The sequence below is a fragment of the Oncorhynchus mykiss genome, chromosome 17, assembly GCF_013265735.2.
Source record: "Oncorhynchus mykiss isolate Arlee chromosome 17, USDA_OmykA_1.1, whole genome shotgun sequence".
In the NCBI taxonomy this organism is placed as follows: domain Eukaryota; kingdom Metazoa; phylum Chordata; class Actinopteri; order Salmoniformes; family Salmonidae; genus Oncorhynchus; species Oncorhynchus mykiss.
This window is the reverse complement of record NC_048581.1, coordinates 54,707,399-54,717,769: the sequence shown is the minus strand read 5'-3', so window position 1 is coordinate 54,717,769 and position 10,371 is coordinate 54,707,399. Positions and strand designations below refer to the sequence as shown.

At 40.8% G+C, this 10,371-nt stretch overlaps 1 protein-coding gene across 4 annotated transcripts; it reads right to left on the bottom strand.

Annotated features, from left to right (window-relative positions):
- Window positions 1-162: 162 nt before the first annotated feature.
- On the bottom strand, window positions 163-4,259 carry iho1 (interactor of HORMAD1 1). Of its 4 annotated transcripts, none has more exons than XM_021568879.2 (8): window positions 4,102-4,259; window positions 3,547-3,604; window positions 3,121-3,283; window positions 2,717-2,877; window positions 2,561-2,609; window positions 2,383-2,458; window positions 1,948-2,063; window positions 163-1,676 (listed from the first exon to the last, which is right to left on the bottom strand). In XM_021568879.2, the coding sequence occupies exons 2-8, from the start codon at window positions 3,600-3,602 to the stop codon at window positions 399-401; spliced, it is 1,899 nt and encodes a 632-aa protein (XP_021424554.2). In that variant the 5' UTR covers window positions 3,603-3,604; window positions 4,102-4,259; the 3' UTR covers window positions 163-398. The 4 variants fall into 4 exon arrangements, with proteins under 4 accessions (XP_021424554.2, XP_021424553.2, XP_021424555.2 ...); XM_021568878.2 differs by lacking the exon at window positions 4,102-4,259 and adding an exon at window positions 3,850-4,070; XM_021568880.2 differs by lacking the exon at window positions 3,547-3,604 and having other exon boundaries at window positions 4,102-4,258.
- Between the last annotated feature and the right edge of the window lie 6,112 nt (window positions 4,260-10,371).

The window sequence follows — 10,371 nt, the reverse complement described above, 5'->3', positions numbered from 1 at the left end:
ATAATGCCTGGCACCCTCGTGGTTGACTTTAACACCATCAGACTTTTACTTATAAATATGGTCTGACAATTACTTTCCTCTTTTTATCCCGTATTCTTTTGTGGGCATGATTTCTGTACACGTTATCCTACAATTTGCCCCAAAATGTACTCAGAAACAGTAGCTCATTCATTTGTAGTTTAATCTTAATGGGAAAGTCTGATGTAACATTAACAGTGTAAAGGGTTTTGAAAACACTAAAACACAAACATAGGGAATCGATGAAAAAGTACATTTTTGATGGTGAATTTTGTTGTCAAAACCAATTACATTGAGATCAACCAAACACAACAACAGCTTGTCAAACAACTCCCTCCTCAATACCTCCCTACACTGACATCCTGATTCCCCTTCAGACATCAGTCAGAATCACAGTTCATGTCAAACAGCTGCCATAAGCCTCTGTTTCTCTCTGAGACAGCCTGGGGCTCAGGTGGCGATGGGGTCTTTTCCCAGGGGGGCCTGGCATTGTTCCCTGTGGAACCGCACACAGAGCTGTTACTTTCCTGGGACCACAAGCTGAAAGGGTTGCGATAGCCTCCGGTGGCTTTGTTAGACTTCTTCTCTTTGTCCTGCTGTCGTTTCTGAGCTTCTGGTATGAGTGTGTCCATCTCCATCCTGTTGGGATCATGCTGCTCCTTGCTAGTCGATCCAGCTCCCTGCTTCCTTTGGTTTTTGAGGGGCTGTCGGTTCTCATCCCCACCCCTGCCCACTAATCGACCGTTACTCCTGGTCTGTGGTGGCATTAGTGCCCTCCTCCTGCTTCTGAATGGCTGTTTCCTCTGTCCCTGGCCTCTCTGGGTGAACCTACGTCCAGCCATGGTGCTCCTGCCCCTGGGGCTCTCTGAGGGGACTGCTGCAGGCTCACTGTGGTCAGGCTGGCTGCTCTGCTCCGGGTCGCAGTGGGGGTTCATGATGGTGCGGGTGCTCCTAATGGTCACATCTTGTAGAAGCGCGTAGGCCCTGCTGGGGTCCTGAAAACCTTGCATGGGGTACTGTAGAGCTGGAGCGCCCCCCGATGTGCTGGGGTCTTGTAGGCCCTGCATAGGATAGTGTAGGGCTTCGGCACCTCTTCCTGGTCCATGAGTCACAGCGGTAGAGCGTGTGGTGTATGGGTACACCCCCTGCCAGGAAGTCTTAGCCGGCTCATCCAGCATCATCTGGCTACACCGCTCCAGCTGATCCTCCTCCACCATTGCAGGAAGGTACAGAGCTCTGGGGACTGCGGCCTGGCCCTGGTCACATGTCTCTGAGGGTCCTCCTCTGGTTCCTCTATCTGCAGGGTGCAGCCACCCTGCCGCCTCTCCTCCCGTCTCCCCTACACCACATGATGCCACTGCTTTAGAAGGCGCTGTGACCGCTGTCGCACCGCAGAGACGAACACCTTCAAAGTACCTCTTCTCCTCACTCACCAGGCAGAACCTCTCTACCAGTCCTGGGGATGTCTGGACCGTGCTTTCTGTCACCCTGACAGGTGTGGGGAGGGGTTCGGACCCGTGCTGGGAAATCAAGGTGCTTAGAAGGGACAGGGCTTCTCCTAACATGCTTTGATCTCGGCTCTGCTCATGTCTCAGGACCTCCAGATTCTGCTGCAGGCCCTGCATGTGGGAGCTGAGTTCTGTAGTCGCCACACCCGTCTAGGACAGAATAGAAGACAACAATATATGACTAATAGCAAAGACATGAAAATCAAATATAGATATGTAACATTAAATTATCATGTCAAATAGTATTCTCAGCACCCAGAATCAAATATTTTGTGTGCCAGCCAACTAATGTTTTGTTTGTCATGAGAGACTAGTCATATGTTGGTATCACACTCTCACCCCACACACCCTCATTAAGTATAAATTCAACATCAGGACGAAGGCTTGACAATACAGAGTTATAAATGCCACCTATCCTCACCTTGGCTACTCTGTCCTCCATCTCTTTTAGCATCTGATTCTGTGAGCTCATTTTATTCAGCAAGGCCTCAAACTGCTGTGCAAAGCCATCCTGCAGACTGGCTATGTTTTGCTGCACTGTAAAAGATGTTAAAAGGTAACCCCAATGAATACACAATCCATTCCATAGCAATCAAGACCAATGTAAAAAGATAGCCACAATCTACACACTGCCCATTATAGCCAAAGAGACCGGCTTATTCATCATAATTTCAAAATCGAGGTATTAGATCAAATATTTCTATAATAAAATATATGCATGTGATCATAATTTCACTACTAAACTAAAGCACCATCTACTGGTCTCAGATATTATTTCCTTTATAAACATGTTAATAATGAGCAATGCACAATAGATTCTAATAAAAGTTGAGAGAAATTGTTCAAAGCAACCCACATGTCTTTGCAAAATCTGCAAAATCTTTGTTGCCTGTTGTAGTGCTCTCATCAATGTGATTTACAGAGAGCTTAATCTGAAACACACATAGCATAAGGGTTTATCATTATTATGAAAATGAGCACCAGACCAGCAGTACAATTTTGCAAAAATGTATTATTCTGGATTGTTCACTTACATTTTCAAGTTTTTCACGAAATTGTAGAAATCCAGAGGTGAGAATGTCACTGATAAAACAGACAGGACACTAATTAAACCACAAAATACCATGTTGTTTGTATCTTTCATAATAAAATCCCTGCAGAAACAGGTAAAACTCATGAGACATAGCTACCTCTCACACTTTTCTTTAGCTTTTTTCTTGTCCTCTTCAAACCTGTCTAGTATGCCAATTGCTTTGCCACTTGTAAAGCTTGGCACCTTCACTTTGTCCTTTCCGTCTCCGAACAGGAATGGTTTGGAATGGTAATTGCTTAAAATCTTTGGCTCACTTGCCTGAAACACAATGACTGGTTCATCATAAAACAAAGAAAAGCTCTGAGAAAAGTTTTGAGTTTGTTCTGGGGTTCATCTGATAAAGTGAATTGCTAAATGTTGTATTATAAATTAATGGGATACTACATATTGTGAGCAAAAAAAAATGCATTCACTGAGCTCAGGACTGTGGCACAAAGGTGGACATGATGAGACAATGAGATGGTTTACAAAGTAAAAGAAAATATGGGCTAATAGACCTACCTCCTGTGACTGTGAGCTACCGGATATTCTGTTTGAAAAGCCCATGTCCTGTGACATGCCCTGAGAGTTTTCAGGCCAAAACTGGGATCCAAACAAGAACTGTGAGTCTGTCAAACTGGAGTAGTCACTGGTAGCCCCATTCCTGCTGGTGATCTTGGGCACACTACAAGTTATAAACACACACACACTTAATTAATTTTAAGGGCTACACAAACATTTAGGCTAACTCGCTAAATTTCAATAATATATTTTTGAAAGCTGCAATAATTGTCTGCTGCAGTGCACTTTAGCTAACAGTTATTTATTTAATTGTGTGGGGTGGATTATCTTCTTGGCTATGGGGTGGATTATCTTCTTGGCTATGGGGTGGATTATCTTCTTGGCTATAGGGGGATTATATTCTTGGCTAAAATTAGTTATGCTTACATGGATCCAGTTGGGATGCTTAAAATCTCTTTGATATTCCACACGTTGGGATTCATTTCTGTTTTGAGTACAGATAAAATAATTATTTTAACGTTATAAACCAATTACAAATGATTTTTTTTTTAAACACAAAACAGCTGGCAAATGTATTAGCTAGCCAGCTAGTTGGCTGGTAATGTTAGCTAGCTAACATATATTATATATGTTAGCCTTCTCACGTTACTCTTTATGGACTTTATGACCTGGCTACTAGCTAATGTTACCTAGCTTGTTCTGCTTTTTCCAACAACGTTAGCTACTCACCACTGTAGTCATGTAGTAGCCAACTATGTAGTTGGCTAACAACTCAATTATATGCTAGTTCCCCCCAAAAATATGGCTGATGGGAAACGTGTTCTGGTTAGCTAGCTAGCTAGCTCCTTTTCGGTAATAAACAACACACGAACACAGCTAGTTGTTTGATATGAATAACCGTGTTGTAGCAGAGCTTGGCCACAGTGGACAAACGTTTCATCACGTGCAGGTGGGTTAAAAGGAGATGCTCGTGGCGATTACCTCCCGCCTTCCCAAATGTTCCCTCTCAGTCGTTCCTCATAAAGGTTCAGCAAAGATCTCTCCTCAACTGTAAGGTCGACTCTTCAGTGATGTCAGGGAACGTGACCTGGTTTTAATGTCTTTGGACGTGACCGGTTCGTGGGTAATGTATTTTCACAGACCTTTGAAGGGGCAGGTGCAACAAACAAAAAGGCAGCCCCCCCCCCCCCCCCCCCCCCCCCCCCCTCACACACACACACACACACACACACACACACATACAATCAACTTTCATAATTCATCGTTCATCATTAAAAACGAATAACATACCAACTGCACCTGTAGCCCAAAGTTCAACCTTTTCTAGGCGTATTTATTTTATATCGCGGTGTGACTCTTTTAGGCCTAAACGAGAGATGATTGACATTGGGGAAAAGGTGGCTGGCTATGAGCCCGTGACTTAAAATAAGAACGCTACGAGCCGATCAAATCGAATTTTGTCGTAAATATGTTTGCTATGCTGCTGAAACAAACTCGTGTTTAATTGACAAGTCAGAGGAGTGTTCTCTGGAAGGATTCAGGGGAAACGCATGTGCCAGCCAGGTATTAGAGGTGGCAGAGGCAGTGGCGATTTTAGCATTGAAATGCTGGTGGGGCAAACTCCAAAATATGTTTTTAGATGCATGCCAGCAAAGCCACTACACAACACAACACAACACAACACTAAATATTTTAATTGCACTGTAACGGTGACAAACGGTGCCCACAAACTGTTAGGGCCTACATAAAGCTGGCCCAACAGCAGAGCTTTCTTTTCAGCACCATGGAGTGAATCCTTTTACACCTGGCTATCAGCGGGAGCCTTGTCTGGCAGCGAAAGAGTTCATTCAGACTAATTTACTGCCTTAAAAAAAAAAACATATCTGATATGGCTGACTAACAAATGTGGTTTTGTTAATGAGCGAGCTAGGACGGACGTAGTCAGTATAACTATTTGTTCTGCACTTTTGAAATGCGTTTTAGGGCATGCAAGAATTAGCTTTCAGAAGACTTGACGAGATGGAAAGTTCAGCTGACAAGGGCAACTACAAGGAACTAGTTAGGTTAACATATAAGTAAAAACTCCAGGTCCCAGGGGGTAAAAACTGCCCCACTGCTCTTGGCACCAGTCTCCTTGCAGTTGTCAGTTATTGACAGGTATGTGGATGATCAGGGCTTTATTCAGGAATGTTTCTTAATGCAGCTGGTGGCCACACCAGATACTGACTGTTACTTTTGATTTTGACCCTGCCTTTATTCAGGGACACATTATTCAATTTCTGTTAGTCACATGTCTGTGGAAGTTGTTCTGTTTATGTCTCAGTTGTTGAATCTTATCATGTTCATACAAATATTTATACATGTTAAGTTTGCTGAAAATAAACACAGTTGACAGTGAGAGGACGTTTCTTTTATTGCTAAGTTTAGAATTACATATACACCGAGTATACCAAACATTAGGAACACCTTCCTATTATTGAGTTGCAGTGCCCTTTAAATTTAATAGGATCTCTATGGGCCTAATAGTAAAGATGTGTCTTTTAACTTTAAAAATGTATTAGCCTTATAGCCACATGAAGTACAGATGTTGTTGGAGCTGCAGCACACCCTGATAAATCGAAATACAACTTAAAAAATATATATATTACATTTAAAAAAAATATGAACTAGGCCTTTATTACTCCTGTATTAGTGTAAGTCTTCATGTCAGAAGTCATTGCCTCTCCTTGTTCGGGCGGTGCTCTGCGTCACCGGTCTTCTAGTCATCATCGATCAATTTTTCATTTTCCATTGGTTTTGTCTTGTCTTCCCACACACCTGTTTTCAATCCCATCCATTACCTGTTGTGTATTTACTTCCCTGCCACCTATACACACACGTCTCTGACAGAATCTCTGACCAAAATACATGAAGTCAGCAGGAGAGGACACTATGCTCATGGAGGAACGCGTCAGGGAAGTCAGGCGCAGGAGAGTCAAACGGAGTGTAAAATTGAGTATTTTAATACATCTCCAAGTAACATGCTCCACAACACTAATAAGAAAAACAATTATATAAACAAATTAGGGTACGAAGACCCGTCGCGCACCTATACAAATAACACTACACTGACAATAAACAATCTCTGACAAAGACATGAGAGGAAACAGAGGGTTAAATACACAACAGGTAATGGATGGGATTGGAAACAGGTGTGTGGGAAGACAAGACAAAACCAATGGAAAATGACAAATGGATCGATGATGGCTAGAAGACCGGTGACGTCGACCGCCGAGCAGAAGTCGTGACACTTCATCTATGAACTCAATGTAATACCCCAGGGATCACATATCTTGGTATTGCAATTGGCAAAGATCAGAAAGAAAAGCCCAATTAAAATTTCTCTCTTGTTGTAGAGAAAATTGGAATGAGATTTAACTCCTGGTTAAGTCTTTGTTTTTCCAGAACTGGTTTGAAAACACATTATCTGGGTTAAACAATTATTGAATAACGATAGACAACTATATCATTATCCAGAACTGGAATTTCTTGATTTTAGGGGAAAGGCCATTTGGCCTTCAAGAAGTGCCAAATCTATCAGGGCACCAAGGCTATTAACCAAAATAGCCAATTAAATTGATTTGAAAACCAAACAGCTATCCTGTTAAGAAAAACATAGGTGTATGTAAATGTACATAAATAATTAGCCTACAGTACATATCAAAGGGTAGGTGATAGCCTATGCGTATTGGTTACAATCTGTCATCATGTCCAGACCAATCCTGATGGGAGGGATGTGTCAGAAAATGTAGCTAAACTTAAATGAGACTTTTAATTACGTATATACACTGAGTGTACAAAACATTAGGAACACCTTCCTAATATTGAGTTGCACCCCCCTTTGCCCTCAGAACAGCCTCAATTTGTCGTGACTGGTGTTGGACATGTTCCACAAGGATGCCAGCTCATGTTGACTCCAATGCTTCCCACAGTTGTGTCAAGTTGGCTGGATGTCCTTTGTGTTACGGTGAGTGAATGAGGACCCAAAAGCGAATTAACTTAAACAGAGCTTCTTTAATAACCAAACATAGGTAGGCTCAGATAGACCGGCAGATTCCGACAGGACAAGGTTACAGCAAACATGACGATAGTCTGGTTCAGGCATGAAACACAACAAGAATCCGACAAAGACAGAAACAAAAACAGAGAGAGATATAGAGGGCTAATCAGAGGGAAAAAAGGGAACAGGTGGGAAAAGGGGTGACGAGGTAGTTAAGAGGAGACAAGGAACAGCTGGGGGAGAAAAGGTAACCTAATAACGACCAGCAGAGGGAGACAGGGTGAAGGGAAAGGACAGAAACAAGACACAACATGACAATACATGACACTTTGGGTGGTGGACCATTCTTGATACTTTTATTTATACATTTTTATTTAGCCTTTATTTAACTAGGCAAGTCAGTTAAGAACAAATTCTCATCTTCAATGACGGCATAGGAACAGAGGGTTAACTGCCTTGTTCAGGGGCAGAACGACAGATTTTTACCTTGTCAGCTCGGGGTTTCGATCTTGCAACTTTCCGGTTATTAATCCAATGCTCTAACCACTAGGCTGATGAATAAAGAATCTTCCAAGAAAAATAAAATGAACAATTATAATTGAATCATGGGTCTATATCAGTGGGGTCCAAATAAAACAGAGTCATCCAAATAAACATTAACAGTAATTCCCATTAAAATAAAGTATTCTAGCTCAATTAAAAACCTTCTGACATGAGAGCAGTCCAATTTTTTGCAGTCAAGAGTCCCTGCGTCACAACCACAAAACACACATTTGTCATCTATAGCAATTTTGATTCTGTATACAATAAAGGTCTTCACGGGGTAGACTGCAAATGAGTTTATATGATACTTCTGTCACCATGTTAGATATACAATATTTGCTAGACAACAAGTGATGCATTCCAGTAGAATCTAGCAGAATGAATGGTAACACCTTGACAGAGATTTCTTATATACACTGTGTATACAAAACATTAAGAACACCTGCTATTTCCATGTCATAGACTGACCTGGTGAATCCAGGTGAAAGCTATGATCCTTTATGGATGTCACTTGTTAAATCCACTTCAGTAAAGGTAGATGAAGGGGAGGAGACAGGTTAAAGAAGGATTTTTAAGCCTTGAAACAATTGAGACATGGATCGTGTATGTGTACCATTCAGAGGGTGAATAGGCAAGACAAAAGATTGAAGTGCCATTGAAGGGGGCGTGGTAGTAGGTGCCAGGCGCACTGGTTCGTGTCAAGAACTGCAACTCTGCTGGGTATTTCACAATCAACAGTTTCCCATTTTAAATACGATTTATCTTAATTGACTTGCCTAGTTAAATAAAAGGTAATATAACTGGGCAGAGAACAAACCCCTCTAAATGATTTAAGATAGAACTGAAACATTATTTTTCAATTATCGGTAAATGTAGAAACAAAAAAAGGAGTATGTACCATACAAATTTAAATTGACCTAAAAACTGAAAAACCCCTGTTCTAACAGGTTTCTTCTTCCTACTCTGAGGAGGAGTAGGAGAGATCGGACCAATATGCAGCGTGGTATGTGTCCATAACGATACTTTATTTACATGAACACTAAACTACAAAATAACAACATGAATAACCGAAACAGTCCCGTGTGGAAACAAACACTGACACGGAAAATAATCACCCACAACTCAAAAGTGAAACCAGGCTACCTAAGTATGGTTCTCAATCAGCAAAACGATTGGCAGCTGCCTCTGATTGAGAACCATACCAGGCCAAACACAGAAATCCCAAATCATAGAAAAAGGAACATAGACAACCCACCCAACTCACGCCCTGACCATACTAAAACAAAGACATAACAAAAGAACTAAGGTCAGAACGTGACACCTGTCTACATTAAGTTTATGCACTCTTGTCTGTATATTTCTGTTTTTACATTTTGTGTTATTGTTCAATTAAACAAGTACTTTTAAAAAGCATTGGAGTTTAACCCCCCCAAAATATCAAAAATAATAATAATAATAAAACTTTTTTTTTTATCTACAGGACAGGCATTTCCACCTCTTTATGAAAAGCTGTGACCTTATGAATTTTAATTGTGTGGCCTTTTAACTTGCAGTGATGAGACTCAAGACAAATGGATAGGCTACTGCAGCCTGGAGCATGTGATGATGATGCAAAGCATTGCGCAATGACACTCTCACCAAATTTAACCATTGTTCACTCTCAAATGTTTACATTATGCCCTGACTTTCTCTGTTTATTTTTTTTAGTTGTTAAAAAAATATATATATATATATATATATATATATATATATATATGACTATTTCGGTCATGTTAAATATTAGCCATTATCAATATCGACTGTCAGTAATAATAACACATATTTAACTGCCAATTTATCATTGTTTTGTTTACCTTAATGTGCTTCCTCTGTAAATGTCACGTTCTGACCTTTATTTCCTTTGTTTTGTATTTATTTAGTATGGTCAGGGCGTGAGTTGGGTGGGCAGTCTATGTTTGTTTTTCTAGGTTTTGGGTATTTCTATGTTTCGGCCTAGTATGGTTCTCAATCAGAGGCAGGTGTCATTAGTTGTCTCTGATTGAGAATCATACTTAGGAAGCCTGGGTTTCACTGTGTGTTTGTGGGTGATTGTTCCTGTCTCTGTGTTTGCACCAGTTTTAGGTTTTCACAGTTCTTGTTTTGGTAGTTTATTCATGTATAGTGTCTTTATTAAAGTACCATGAATAACCACCACGCTGCGTTTTGGTCCGCCTCTCCTTCCACTCAGGAAAACCATTACAGTAAACGCTGTCATGTCCGTGTGATTGTTGCTGACGACCAGTAGCAATAGTTGATTGTAAAAAAAAAATTTTTTTAAATGAATATGTAGAATAATTAAATCATTATGTAGCACAGACCAAGCCGTAACAGTTTGAACCTGAGGCATGGTGCAATACTTGGCTGTGTCATCACACAGTTTCATGGTCAGTGCGGGCAATAGGCCAGGGTATACTATTCTCCCTATTATAATTCTATGTACACTTATCTTCCAACATTATCATGGGTTGAAGAACTGAATGTGGCAATTCTCTGAATTAATCAAACCACTGTTTTTTTGTGTGTGTGTGGGTGTGCAAATTAAAGGCTCTGCAAACCCTATTTTGACAAAACAAAAACAGTTTTTAGAATTGTTTTCAAATTTAAAAAAAATGTAAAACAGGAATACCTTA